This window comes from Copadichromis virginalis, linkage group LG1, assembly GCF_057382275.1.
Source record: "Copadichromis virginalis isolate Kocher_CV1m ecotype Utaka linkage group LG1, C_Virginalis_male_GT1.1, whole genome shotgun sequence".
NCBI lineage: Eukaryota > Metazoa > Chordata > Actinopteri > Cichliformes > Cichlidae > Copadichromis > Copadichromis virginalis.
In genome coordinates this window covers 1,530,886-1,545,999 of record NC_140618.1, presented here as the reverse complement: position 1 = coordinate 1,545,999, position 15,114 = coordinate 1,530,886, and the positions used below count along the sequence as shown (strand labels likewise).

General features: G+C 46.2%; 1 protein-coding gene across 1 annotated transcript in view; it reads left to right on the top strand.

Moving 5' to 3' along the window:
- Positions 1 to 14,859, top strand: part of dok4 (docking protein 4) — a 57,984-nt gene extending 43,125 nt beyond the window's left edge. The window contains exons 3-9 of the mRNA XM_085466812.1: positions 6,468 to 6,575; positions 9,631 to 9,745; positions 10,387 to 10,506; positions 11,302 to 11,491; positions 12,426 to 12,564; positions 13,181 to 13,298; positions 14,644 to 14,859. Of these exons, the coding sequence (XP_085322938.1) occupies positions 6,468 to 6,575; positions 9,631 to 9,745; positions 10,387 to 10,506; positions 11,302 to 11,491; positions 12,426 to 12,564; positions 13,181 to 13,298; positions 14,644 to 14,789 (936 nt within the window). The 3' untranslated portion in view covers positions 14,790 to 14,859. The remainder of the gene's footprint in view (positions 1 to 6,467; positions 6,576 to 9,630; positions 9,746 to 10,386; positions 10,507 to 11,301; positions 11,492 to 12,425; positions 12,565 to 13,180; positions 13,299 to 14,643) is intronic.
- The last annotated feature ends 255 nt before the right edge of the window (positions 14,860 to 15,114 follow it).

Genomic DNA, 15,114 nt, shown 5'->3' with positions numbered 1-15,114 from the left:
GGAAACAGGCGAAAGGTCATACATGAGGAAAACTGCTGGAACAGGAGCAGCCAGAGGCTGCACGGAGAATCGGCACAGAACATCCCGACAGCCTAAGCCGGGCTCTCACGTATGCGTCGGGTAAGGCACCGGCACATTTTATGTGGACACGAGTTACAGCAGGTGTTGTTTGACACAGACGTGGCTCGACTGTCACGACACTCCTGACACATCCACACCGGACCGTGGCTGAGCTCAGGCAGCCAGATTCACCCTGAGCCGAAACCGTCAGTCGGGTGAAACAGGAGCAAAGTCCTGACTGTTTGTAACGATCAGAAAGAGACAGAAGAAGCTCTGGTTAAAGAAGTAGAGCTTAGTAAAGTACAACTTTATTTGCTTTTGCTTTTTTTTATCAGGTTTAAGTGAAGCGATCTTTGAAATTAAAGTTCATCAAGACAATGCTTCAAAATAAGTGCCTGAGAAGGCCGCTGAGTGGTGAGGGTGGAGTTTCTGCTTTTATTGGATCAGCAGATCATTGCTGTGATTTTAGTGTTCGCTGCGAGTCGGAGTGAAACAGATTCTAATGATAGAGGAGAGTGGAGGCGCGGCCTGCTGCGTCTGCTGCCGTCGTTACGGTGACGGATCGCACAGATGTGGTTACTCTGCCCTCGCTGTTCACGGCTCTGTCTTCAGAAGTGAAAATGTTTGTAAAAGTTTTATAAATCAGCCGGGACCTTTCATCAGGCCTGACGGCAGCGCCAAGGTTATTCGTCATGTTGACGTGTACGCATCATAAAACTCTGTAAACTCGACAAATGAGCGTCTGCGCACAGAGATGAACGGACTCAGCACACATGCACACACACACACATGCGCACGCACACACACACACACATGCACACACGCGCACGCACGCGCGCACGCGCACATGCGCACACACACATGCGCGCACGCACATGCACGCACATGCACACACACACGCGCACATGCACGCACATGCACACACATGCGCACGCACACACATGCACGCACACACACATGCACACGCACGCACGCACACGCACGCGCTGGGAGTTTTTGGAAAGTTGAGGAAACAAACAGCTGCTGATTTAAACCAGGAGTACAACTATTGCCCAAAACAATCGTGACTGATTCGTCCTCGTATCGAGCAACACTGAGGTTCGTTTTATCGACGTCCTGACTGACAAACCGCCGCGGTATAAAAGATGGCCGTAGCTCTCAGGTGATTTAAACCTGCATCACAGTCAGAGAGGACGATTATCATCTTCTCTGGTTCTACGTTAACGACTCGTCAGGCTCGAGTCGTCGCTGTCTCCGGGTTCACAGTCAGATCGACACTTTGTTTGCCACGCCCACTTTCAAAACACGCAGATGACGTGAGAGGACGTCAGTAACAACGCCACCCTGCAAGATGTTCTTCAGCCAGAAAGTTTCACTGTGAGGAGACTGTTGTTGTGATATAAACTAAGTTGAATTGAAGTGCACGTTTCCTGGTTCCTCTGGGATTTAGCTCATCGGTTGGAGGCTCAGTACACGCATCTTCTCCGCTGTTGGAGATTTCTGCCGTAGACGAGTCTGTCCTCTGAGAACGCTCTAATCTTCTCCGTGACGCGCAGCACGTTTTTCAACCACCAGGAAACCAAACAGTAACCGACTAAATGTGTTTTCAGGCGATGCCCCACAGTCACTGCACCGGTCGATGCTCGCGCTGACCTTATTTTCTATCAGACCAAAGTCATCACCAGAAAGAGCTCGTGGTCCAGTACAGAACCAGTGCAGCTGTTAGCGTGGAGGTGTTGGGACGCAGAGGCCAGAAGCTTAATGAAGCAGGTGTGCTGAGATCTGATCAAACTGTAATGGTGCCTGTGGGGACGCTGGTTAGAGATGCAGGCGTTTCCTGAGACACAGCACATCGATCCTCTGTGTGTCCTGCTGGAGCTGAAAGGTTGCACTTGTTTGTGCCACCTTTAAACGCAGGGACAAAATGTCATTGGTTCGTATTGATTTCTAGAACGTCTGAGTTTGTTTTTAAAGCCTTATACCTCCAAGTCCCTCTGTCACAGGTAACATCAGAAGAAGGAAGAGCTCAGGGCTTCCTCGGAGTTGTGTCCATTAAACTGAGGCAGGTTTCCTTCATCAAGGGATTGATTTACAGAGTGTGTAACGAAACCTGAAGCGAGGGTCGTGTCTGCCTGAGAAACCGAGGGACGCCTCACACTCAGACCGGTCCTGAAGCATCATCCATTTGTGATCCTGTTAGTGCCATAATTTCCAGAATGGACGTTATCATGTGTGACTTCTAGAAGAAGAGTCGCCCCCTGGTGGACACGAGAGACGGTTCCTGCATGTCTGAGGCACACTGGACAAACATGCTGTGATCAGAAGTTTCCATCCACTCATCGTGGGCATGAATTTCAGGCTCATTTGGGGCTTTTAATGATTTGCTTAAACTCTTCTGTTTCCAGGAAGGACTGTCCAGCATGGGGTTGGATGATTTGCACAGGTTTGAAATCATTTTGGATTTTCTCTAATCCACCTGCAGTGCTTATACACCTGCACTAATATGTCCCTTAAATGTCTGTTAGCGCCTCAGTCAGACACTTTTAGAAGCCGTCAACAAGTGTTTGGCATAATTCTGGATATTTGAGCTTCTTGGCACAACTGGTCGACTTTATTTAAATTAGTTGGTTTTCTGGCATAGAAACAGCTTTAAGTGTCCACGAAGTTTCAGCGTAGGCTTGATGTCGGGGCTTTGGGGTCATTGTCCTGTGGGAGCGCCCGCCTGTGTCCGTGTTTCAAACATCGAACTATTGATTTGATAGGAAGCAGTCCTCCCTCTTTATTATTCTAACCACAGCCCCACACCGTCACGCTGCCTCCACCATGCGTGACGCAGTGTTCATAGGTTTAAACAGCTCACCTTCTTTGCAGACCATAATTCATCTTTCACATTACTTTATTTGTTTTTGTCTTAAATTCTTGCTGTTACTCAGCAGCTGTCGCCTCTCCAGGCCAACTAAATCCATCCAGAACCACACCAGTCCAGCTGATCGCTTTCACACCATCTTTGTAGTTTTCACAAAGCCGGCAGCATCGAGCTGATTCAGGTTGCACACGGACGTCCTCCTTAAACGCTGCGATCCCAGGGAAACGCCGCGCCCGGTGTGTCTCTGCGTGTCAGATGCTGTTTCGTCATTGTTCATGACTGAAACCTGCATCTGAAACTGTTTTTCAATGACGTTACTGACTTTGTTGTGCTAACGCTGGATTGCACAGGCTGCACTCACAGCTCTTTATGCAAACACCTCGTTCACACATTCATACAGGAGCTTCTTGCTATCGTCAGGAACAAGTGCACTGCAGACCAACCTGGGGTTAGTGTCTTGCCAAGGGTACCTGACACGCAGACAGGAGCAGCCAGGGATCGAACCACCGACTTAGTAGATGACCGGCTCCTGAGCTGCAGGACCACAAACCTGGTTCATCTGAGCTTCTAGCTGAATGCTGATGTTACTCGTGCACAGTCACAGTCGCGCTGCACTGAGGTTTGCACTGTGAACACAGCCAAACGTCCTCTGCAGTGTTCGAGCACAGCGTCTAACGTTTAATAATGTTATTATTTTTGCTCCATTATTTCCTCCTGATTCCTCTGCTCGATATTTCATTTATGAGGCTTTAATAACTGGAAGTCACCACAGTGAAGTTTTTACTGTGTGTGTGTCAAACAGCTGCAGTCCTGACGCTTCATCTTAAAATGCGCTTTAGATGCTTACAGTAGTTTTTGGTCTGAAAAGCGTGCACTTCATGTAATGCACACTGCAGACCTGGATGTGACTGAGCACTTATTAGCAGCTCTGTGTGTCTGTGCAGTCTGTGATAGCCGAGCTCTCTGAAGATGGTCACCAAAAACCCTGCAGTGGCTTAAACGCGTTTGTGGGTCACGTGACTCTGACTTGTGAGTCCGTCACAGGATCTGGTTCGGTCACTTTGCTCCTAGGAAGCGACTTCACAAACTATCTTGAGCGGATACGATCATTTCAACTCTGATCTGCTGCTAAAGCAGCCGGCTGTCATGCAGCACACCCATTTTCTGGCAGAGCTGTTGAAACCGGGCCTCTGCATCGTGTGGTTTCGGTCTGCAGCCGCTGCAGCTCAAGCGAAGGACAAATGTGTGATTTGAGAGAAAAACAGAGCAGCCGTGGATCCATTCAAAGTGTGCCAACGCAGCATTTCAAGGTTACGCTAACACCTCGGCTGCATAACATCATCATCTCCTCGTGCTTTCATCTGAGCGAGCCCCTCTGAGAATTACAGCAACTCCCAACAGCTCCGCACTCGTTTCATCTTTGAGGCTACAAGAAGGAAGCAATTAGCTCTCCTATCTTCCCCTTCCTCCCATCTCCCTCCTCCGTCTCCTCTCTTTAGCTTCACTTAGCACTCCTCACAGCTCCGTCTGCTGAGACCTGATTACTTCAGAGGACAGTGAAGGGAGAGATGAAGAGGAGGAGGCTGACGAATGATGGGGAGGGAGGATCCGTACAGATGGTGGCCATGAAAGCGCTGCAGATGTTCATTGAGTAAAAACAGAAACTAAAGTGGAGAAATGTTGAAAACTTATCAAAAACTACACGTTTAGTAGTTCAGCAGGTTTTCTGTTCGTTTGATTCTTTCAGTTCTTATTTTGTTGACAGTTTCAAAGCATTTAAATGATATAAGCTGACTTAATCCACCCGATATTTCCCCTTGTTTGTCTCATCAGGTCTCCAAGGATCTGTTTGGGCTGTAATTATTACCATCACTATTAGTTTTAGTTATTATTTTTTAGCCTGTTTGGCATACCCATGGTGGGAGAAGAACCACCAGTAACACTGTAAAATCTCCCAGTTTCTGTGCTGAGAAACAGCCCAGCCCGACCCTGAAGTGCTCACTGGAGGACAACATGAGCTTAACTGTCCTCCTCTGAGACGAGAGCCGCTCTGATCAGCCTATCGTGTCTGGTTTCTTCAGGCATCAGAAAACGTCTCCTCGCTGTGAAAGTGTCGCCAGAGTCAAAGACTAAAGGCCAGCGTGTACTCGGGGTCAAAGTCGGGCTTAATGCTCTCCACGCAGCTGGAGGTTAACCCTCTAAAGCCTGAACCTTGAAACTGGAGAGTTTATTGAAGCATCTGACAAATTTGTTTGAAAAACTAATTACATTTTAATTTCCATATATGCCTTTTATTTTGTATCAGTTTGTTACATCTGGCTTTAAGAAACCATCCACCTGTCGGTCAAATAGGCCACGCCCCTTTAATCCTTAATACAATTTAAACAGGTGAGTTTTAGAAACATCCTCCCTATGCAGGTGTTATGGAAGAGAAAGGATCCACAGATAGCAAACAGTTTGTGTATCAGGCTGCAAACATGGTTATTTCTGCCGTAAAGTTTTAACATGGGAGTCTATGGGGACTGACTCACTGCTGCCTCTGCTGGACGTTAGATGAACTGCAGCTCATCTTCATTCTTTCCCTGGATGTTGCTGCTTGGGTTGAAGTTCAGTCCATCAGCAATCGTCTCTCCTCAGAAAAGAATGAATTACTACCTGCTTTGGAAAACAGCATCTGCTGAACTTGATTACACAAGATGACCAAATCATTGTTATGGATCCATGTCTGGGTGATGCTGAGAGTTTATATCAGAGCTAATCTCACTCAGGTTTCCTTTTAGAGGTCACATATGTGAGGAGCTCCACACTTGTTCATTAAAGACCAGCTCCTGGCTTTAGCCCAAATAATTACAGTTACATTACAACATGTGAATTTTGATTTTATGTATTGTAGAGCCTGTAAAATAAATAGGCCCAAGTGTGAAAGCTACACAACATGAGGTGGATCAGTTAGTTAGACTTGTTACTGTTACTGTAGTTCCTGCACAAAGTTTTCACCAGAAATTTAAACCTAATTTTCACGATTTATTAACGACACTCACCATCATTCCAGAGTGTAGCAACCAACCAGCTGTGTTGAACATGGTGTCAGTTGCTACTGACAACAAGAACTAAAGCTGTTTCAACACAATGGGCTGAACCATTTTTTAATGCGGGTGCGGGGGGGGAGGTAGGTAATGCACTATGTCGAGTTTTAGAATGTAATTATTTTAATCAACTTCAATGGTAATTATAACTAGGCTCAAAGTGTTAATACTTATATGCATATTGTCATATGCAAAACTAGGGTGGCAAGAGAACATGCCACCCCAGTAGATCCGCCCCTGAGGACAGAGATTTGCAGAGAGAACACGAGACGAAGCTTCGCTCTGTATCCACGTCCTGCACTGACTTTATGCTCCACCAGGGGCAAGAATGTACATTATGTTGATATGAGGTTATGATGATATAAAATGAATGTCATTGTGTGTGTGTGTGTGTGTGTGTGTGTGTGTGTGTGTGTGTGTGTGTGTGTGTGTGTGTGTGTGTGTGTGTGCTTCAGATCTATCGGCGTTGCTGGCTGGTGTTCAAGAAATCTTCCAGCAAAGGACCTCGTCGTCTGGAGAAATACCCCGACGAGAAGGCTGCTTACATCAGAGCATGTCCTAAAGTAAGTGTGTGTGTGTGTGTGTGTGTGTGTGTGTGTGTGTGTGTGTGTGTGTGCTCTTTAGAGCTGACACACTTACTGACTAGGGCTGAACGATTATGGAAAATAATCTAATTGCGATTTTTTGCCCCAATATTGCGATTGCGATGCGATATGCGATTATTTTTTAAGGTCTTTGTCTTCTGTATTATTAAACAAAGACAAGCAATACATCATATAGTATGGCCAATACTATATTACATTAATTTTAAACTGTTCTTTCCTGGAAGACAGACCTCTGTTATGATGACATGAGGTGATGCATGAATTGATGACTGACATTTTTATTTAACTTCTTCAATCACAACAGTATATTTGAACATACACAATAGTTTATTTTTAGCTTACAAACATCTGAGCATAAAGTGCTGACAAGGAACCCTGGTGTAAACATTAAAATGAAAGTCAGTACAATGTGCAGATTGCAGAAATATACATAAACAAAATCAGTGGCTTTACCACACTCAGTTTTTCGACATCTGTGAACTACTAGACAGTCATTCAATTAAAAAATAATATTAAATAAATAAAACTAATAAATAAAAAATACACACATCTTACTGATCTCTGCAGTCAGTAACATTACACATAAAGTGCAAACATAATAGCAATTGTATAAACACACACACAAACACGCCTTTAAAGTTTAAAGGCGTGAAATTGGACGGTCTAGTTCTGATTAGCGTCACCGCTGTCTCGGTGGAGTTTAATAAACTCGGCCGTCTGCTTCTTGCTATCTAAAATATAACCAGACACTGGCGTAAATTCTCGACTGTCTCATACTTCTGTTTAATCAGTTTTCTGTTCGACGTTTAGTCAGCTGTGTGAAAACCAAGGAGGAACCCACCCGGGGGATTAATAAAGTTTTATTTTATCTAATCTAATAACTTTAATCTCAGCCAAACCGATTTACTCACGAACAAACAAAACACTGAAAAAAGCCCAACAATAACATTTTTAGGTTGTCTAAGTGACTTATATATTACGTTTAACCCGAGCAGCGAAACTCCGCGGTGATCTGAAAATGATGTGCCGGGAGTTGTGCCGTTCTCGGCCGCATCAGTAACCCTCGAGCTCCCGGCTAGCTGTCGAGCTGGTGGGTAGCAGACGCCTCTGAAAACGTCGAAGCACTTTTGCAAATATGGGATATCTTGATAAACCGAGCAGATATTTGATGTTTACACAACTACTTTCTCGCCTGAAAATATGTTAAAAGTTTATTTTGTGACCCAGAAAGATTAGTATGAGTAATTTTAAAACTTAGTAGCGGCCGCCATTGCTGGAAACTGGAGTTTGGCTGGGCCACGCTATGACTTCTGGGATATGGTAGTAATTTGGACAGCCTTATAATCGCAGTATAATCGCAGCCTTTGCGGTTAGAAAATTGCACTTGATCATGTCGCGATATTATCGCAAATGCGATATATCGTTCAGCCCTATTACTGACAGAGATGAAAGCCTGTACAGAGCTCAGCGTGAGGCGGCCGTTTCTTCTTCTTCTCTTTAAAACTCAGCAAGCTTTCGTTCTTCATCATGATCAGCAGCATTACTTCTCCTTCAGATGACCGTCCTGGCTGCCTTCACACTCCTTCACTGAGCATCCTTCAGCTTGTGAACTTGCTCTTTGTTCTTTCTCACAAAGCTCTAAAGAATCGACTGTAATCCAATCACAGCTGAGATGTTGAGGTGGACGGGACGACTCCAGCTGCAAAGAATCAGACACTTTGAGGAATATTTGGCTCAGCTTTGATGTACACTCCCACTCTAAGGTGTGGACACACCTTCTCGTTTAATGGTTTTTCTTTATTTTCATGACTGTTTACATTGTAGATTCTGACTGAAGGCATCAACACTATGAATGAACACACGTGGAATCATGTAGTAAACAAAACAGTGTGAAATAACTCAAAACACGTTTTCTATTTTAGATTCTTCGTAATATCCGCCCTCTGCTTTGATTCCTGCTTCGCTCACTCTTGGCCTTCTCTCCATGAGCTTCATGAGGTCGTCTCCTGAAATGGTTTCCAACAGTCTTGAAGGAGTTCAGAGATGCTGAGCACTTGTTGGTCCTTTGCCTTCACTCTGCACTCCATCTCATCCCAAACCAGCTCCACTGGGTTCAGGTCAGGTGACTGTGGAGGCCAGGCCTCCATCGCTCTCCTTCTTGGTCACAGAGCCCTCACACAGGCTGGAGGTGTGTTTGGGGTCATTGTGCTGTCCTGGCGTGTCGCTGCAGGATGCTGTGGTGGCCATGCTGGGTCAGTGTGCCTTCAGTTTTGAATAAATCCCCAACAATGTCACCAGCAAAGCCCCCCCACACCATCACACCTCCTCCTCCATGCTTCACAGTGGGAACCATGCATGTAGAGACCATCGTTCACCTTTTCTGCATCGCACAAAGACACAGCGAGTGGAACCAAAGATCTCAGATGTGGACCCATCAGACCAAAGCACAGATGGTCTAATGTCCATCCTTGTGTTTCTCAGATCAAACAAATCTCTTCTTGTTGCTTTTCCTCAGTCGTGGTTTCTCAGCAGCTGTTTGACCATAAAGGCCTGATTCACACAGTCTCCTCTGAACATGTAGAGATGTGTCTGCTGCTGGAGCTCTGTGTGGCATCCATCTGGGCTCTGATCTGAGCTGCTGTTAATGTGTGATTTCTGAGGCTGGCGACTCGGATGAATGCATCCTCAGCAGCAGAGGGACTCTGGCTCTTCCTATCCTGGGGCGTCCTCATGTCAGACAGTTTCATCGTAGCACTTGATGGTTTTTGTGACTGCACTTGGGGACACATTCAAAGTTTTAGCAGTTTCCCAGACTGACTGATTTATAAACACAAAGTAGAAAACCTGACCTGGATTAAATTAGACTGATCACCTAATTAGCCAGTGATATGTAGCCTGACAGGCCCTGCCAGCAGGTGGCGCCTCGGCTCCCGGTCGACGTTAGAGGTCACAGTGTCTCTGCGTGGTGTTTAATCAGCCCTGTTTTCCACTTTATCTCCAACTTGCTGTTTAGGTGACAGAGATCAGCAATGTGAAGAACATCACACGACTGCCACGTGACACCAAGCGACAGGCGGTGGCCATTGTGTTCACAGACGACACCTCACGCACCTTCACCTGTGAATCAGGTAACATGTCTGCCTCGACCTGTTTGGGGGGGGATAGAGAAGGCACAATGGAAGAGCTAATGGTGATATATAATGATGTGTAATGTATGAGGAAGAGCAGTGCCCAGTGCATCATGGGAAACCCCCGGCAGCCTACGTCTATTGCAGCATAACTAAGGGAGGATTCAGGGTCACCTGGTCCAGCCCTAACTATATGCTTTAGCAAAAAGGAAAGTTTGAATCTTGAAAGTAGAGATAGTGTCTGTCTCCTGAATCCAAACTGGAAGCTGGTTCCACAGAAGAGGGGCCTGAAAACTGAAGGCTCTGCCTCCCATTCTACTTTTAAATACTCTAGGAACAACAAGTAGGCCTGCAGAGCGAGAGCCAAGCGCTCTAATAGGGTGATATGGAGTACCACAAGGTCATTACGAGTTCCCAAAAATGTTCAGACTTGATGCGTGCCAATTCAAGAGGAGCTCATACGTTTAAACATTTAAAGTCTGCGTTCTACTGTGGATAAAATAAATAAATATAGATTTATGTGATTTTGAGAGTTCCAACTTTTTGAGTTGAGTTTGTTTGTGAGGAGCAGGATTTTAAATCCTCGGTGAGGTGAAGCCAGTACGTGTTTGTAGTCCCCGACAGCTCTCTCTCTCTCTCAGAGCTGGAGGCTGAGGATTGGTTCAAGACGCTGTCGATCGAGTGTTTGGGGATGCGACTTAATGACATCAGCATGGGCGAGCCAGACCTGCTGGCTGCTGGAGTGCAGTGTGAACACACAGGTACAGCACACACACACACACACACTGTAACTATGACCATTTTATCAGTCCGAGCTGAAGATGTGCAGATGTTCATGGCAGTGAGACAGGATCAGAAATGAGTCCATCAGAGGGACAGCTGAGAGTCAGAGGCTGAGAGGGTCTGAGCGTGTGCAGAGGAGGGAGGGTGGAGGATAAAGATGGAGCTGCCAGGCAGGAGCAGAAGAGGAAGAGCTCAGAGGAGGTTCATGGATGTAGTGAAGGAGGACGTGCAGAGGGTTGGTGTGACAGGAGGATGCTGGGACAGGAGGAGGTGGGGGCGTGTTGATCAGTTTTTGAATGTATGGTATTTTTACCCGTGATGTTTCTTTTGGGTTCTTTTCCTTTGATCGAGGCTGCTGATGTAAATCTGCTCTTAATGACTCGTTAAATCACGGTTGACTCGCTGCACCATCGTGTGGCACGACGTGGTATTACATGAAAGTCCAGCCCAGCACAAAGACGTTTTCAGTTCACTGTGAAACATTTCAAACTAAAACCAGGAAGTGACGCTGAAAGCTCCTCCAACTGTGAACCTATTATTGTTTATTGTTGCTTATTTTTATGTCAGATTTCATAAACCTTGCAGTGCTCTTTGCACACAGTTATGAAAACTTTAGAGGCTGCGTCTGTTATGAAACAATGATTAACTTTATTCATCCTCCAGCTGCAAAAAAAGCAGTTCACTGTTAATCGGTGTTTACTGTGAGGACCTGAGCATGAACACAGATTTTACTTAACATTTGGGCGGAGTCTGACCGTCCTCTGTCTCCTCAGAGCGCTTCAACGTCTTCCTCCTCCCCTGCCCCAACCTGGACATCTACGGCGAGTGCATGATGCAGATCACCCACGAGAACATCTACCTGTGGGACATCCACAACCCTCGCACCAAGCTGGTCACCTGGCCGCTCTGCTCGCTGCGGCGCTACGGACGCGACGCCACCCGCTTCACCTTCGAGGCTGGACGGTGAGACTTCGTGGTGGTCGGGGAGGGGGGGTGGTCTGTCCTCAGATAAACACAGGTGACATCCATCACAGGTTAGAGAGCGCCATCCTTTGTTAGCAAGGTGACTTTGAGATGAAGTGCTTATCTGAACTCACATACTGTCAGTCCAAGGATACCACACACACACACACACACACACACACACACACACACACACACACACACACTCACACACACACTCACACACACACACACACGCAGGGCGCTGCATTGGGCTGAGCCTCGTGAGGAGATTGAATAGATTAGTCGATGAATCGATGCTGGGACAGACCTCCTTATCTGCTCTTCTTTGATAGAACCTGACCAGCTATGATTGGGTCAGCATGCAGATAATGCTGTGTGTGTGTGTGTGTGTGTGTGTGTGTGTGTGTGTGTGTGTGTGTGTGTGTGTGTGTGTGTGTGTCTGCGCTTAAACTCAAATCTGATTGGAGAAGATGCACATCGATCGATTATCAGAAAAGCGCCATCAGTCAGTGAGTGCGAGTATAAAGGGGCTGAGCCTGGAGTGGACGTTGAGGAGCTGCTCAGGATGCTGCTTTGCCTCACACACTTTATTTTTCTAATTTGACCAAACGTGATTACAGGCTGAACAACAAGTGCGTCCGACACTCTGCTCCTCCAGCAGCAAAAAAAACCTTTAACTACACAAAGACGGCAGGAAGAACCAGGCCAGAGATGAAACTGCAGATCACTTTCACATTTGTCGTCTTGTTAACAACAAACGGGTAAATCCCTAATTTGGTGACGTAGTTCTGGAGGATGAGCAGTGCTTTACTTCCCTCATCTCAACCTTTATCTTCTCTGGAGTGACTCAGAGAAAACTGAGCAGTAGGTAGGATTCAGACGACCGCGAGATAACACCGCCGTTTTCACGCTGAGCTGCTGTCATGTGCAGGATGTGTGACAGCGGCGAGGGACTCTACACCTTCCAGACCAGAGAGGGGGAGCAGATCTACCAGAGGGTCCACTCGTCCACGCTAGCCATCGCTGAGCAGCACAAGAAGGTCCTGCTGGAGATGGAGAAGAACAGCAGGGTGAGGCGTGACCTTTCCTTTCTGATGATTTCAGCAGACTCGGGTTCAAATTCAACCTTTATTCAAACCCTGTGCGATTACAGCAGCGCACAGCCACAGACTGTATATAAATGATGGAAGTAGCAGGTCAGAAAACATCCAGAAGGGGGCGACTTCCCCGTTTCAAAGAGCATCTTAATTTAAACAAAGCACCATTAAGTGTTAATAAATGCATAAAAAATGTGTTCGTCTCAACAAAGTTTAGAAAAGGTCAAAATAAACTTCCTGTAACGCTGTAACAAACAATTATAATAAATCAAGGCTATGAAGTCCTATGAAATTTCACTTTTGTGCTTCACATTCACATTTTATTCAGTTTATTTGGTAAATAAACAGAAAAGCAGTAAATAAAAATCTCACAGAGATAAATGCAGACCTGCCTTGCTCAGAGGCTCAGAGCCAGCAGAAGAGAACATGGGATTACATCATGTGGTTAAAAACGGGCTGGTCGTACCCGTGGCGTCTTCCTGCTGGGACGCTTTCACAATAAAATGAACTTGATTCTTTGACTGCGTGTGAGCCGTGCTACTTCCTGCGCTTATTGTCTCAATTCCTGATGTTGTGTTTTTTATCCCAGCTGCTGTCGAAGGGCTCAGAGTCTGGCTCGTACCCCTGCACCCCCACCGCCATCCTGCCCCGATCCGCCTACTGGCACCACATCACTGGAAACCAGACCGGCATGGATCCCGGCAGCGGTACGCCGCACGCCAACCCTTACATAACATTTACACGAGATTTATACAGGATTGAACTCTTGATGATGTCAGAAGTTCAAAAGCTCCTCCCATAAACTCAAGAACCAAACCTGATTGTTGTCTTCATGGTCGCCTCCTTAAAGCTCTGCACTCGTAGGAAGTCCCGCTCTGATGACCTCCATGCTCCATCTCCGTGTTTACTTTACTTTTTTCATTCTCTTCACCTCCTTTCTCACCTCCTTTCTCACCTCCTTTCTCACCTCCTTTGTCCTTCACCCCTGCTGGAGTGAAGGACAAAGGAGGCAGAGGGTCGTTCAGTACAGATGGACTCAGTGTTGTTTTTAAAAAACAACTCAAAACTCACCTTTTTAAAACTGCTTTTGGTTCATTCTTGCTTGTTTTATATTGTCTGTGTGACCTTTTTATGACTCTCTATCTTATGTGCAGCCCTTTGTGACTCTGTCTAGAAAGGTGCCATATAAATAAAATTGTCTTTATTTATTTTATTGACAGATCGTCAAAAAAGACAAAGACAGAAACACATGAGTGACGAGTCGTGTCCAAATACAGAGACGTTACCAGTTTATGCTTCATAAGAACATCTGTAGAGTCACACATGCAACATAAAGTATCCAGGCAGATATTTCTGTCTTTGCAACTTCAAATAAACATTATTCATAAACTCTTAATATATTCAAACATCATGTTTTGGTGAAGCTGTTCCTCACCTGCTGCTTTTCTCTACGTTTCATTCGTCACTCCACGATGTCCCAAAACAAGAGAAACTCCTGAGTAATCGAGTATTTGCTTCTCGGTGCGCTGTGACCTGAAAACATTGTTTGGAGAGTAAACATCAGAAACGTGCAGATGTAAAGAGTCCGATGTTAGAGGAGCTGCGCAGAGACCCGACAGACAAATTCAGCTTTGGTTTCAGAGTTTTTGGTGGATTGTGTTTTTGTCGTGTCGCGACGCCGACGCTTTACACACACGTGTTGAGGAGATCGATGATAGGTTTATAGCATGAACTTATTCGCTGGAACGTTAAGGACAATTTGCTGCACAGCAAACAGACACGTTTATCCTACCACAGAACAATAAGAGAAGCTACGAGCTCTCCCGCGCTCCGGGTGTGGATGCCAGAACACTCTGCACGCTTTGCAGACTGCTGAACATCACACATCCTATCACTACACTATCGATTATACACCTCTGAGCACATATGGTTAAATATTTCCTGATACAAATGACAATAATAAAATCTAAACCCATCAATCGATATCAGAGTCAAGTAGCATCAAGGCTCCGCCTACCTCAGGTAACAGGTGTGTTTCTGCTCCGTCTGCAGGTGACGCCGCGGAAGACGAGCTGCTGTCCACCCGCCTGCCTCCCGACCGCCACGCGACGCTGCCCCTGGCAAACACACACACGCAGTCTCAGCCACACATACACACACACTCCCCGACACACTACCCCACCTTCCCCGGACAGTGACACACACACTCACACAGGTGCGTGTGGACTTTGAAGACACACACAGGACCCACATGCATGCAGACACACACACTGGACACTCCCTCCTTATATCTGACAGCCCAACATCACACCTCACAGGATGGAGGGACGCTAACAGCACGCCGTCCCGAGAGCGCACTTCCTGCGGCTGCATCCTGCTGTGTGGCGTGAGGACTGAAAGCTCTCAGCTTCAAACCAGAGACAGAGTGAAGATTGTACGGACGTTTTTATACTGAATTTCTACCGCAGCTTCCTTTTGAAATCACAACAATAAAGAGGAAATGAGCGGCAGCCTGACACGCAC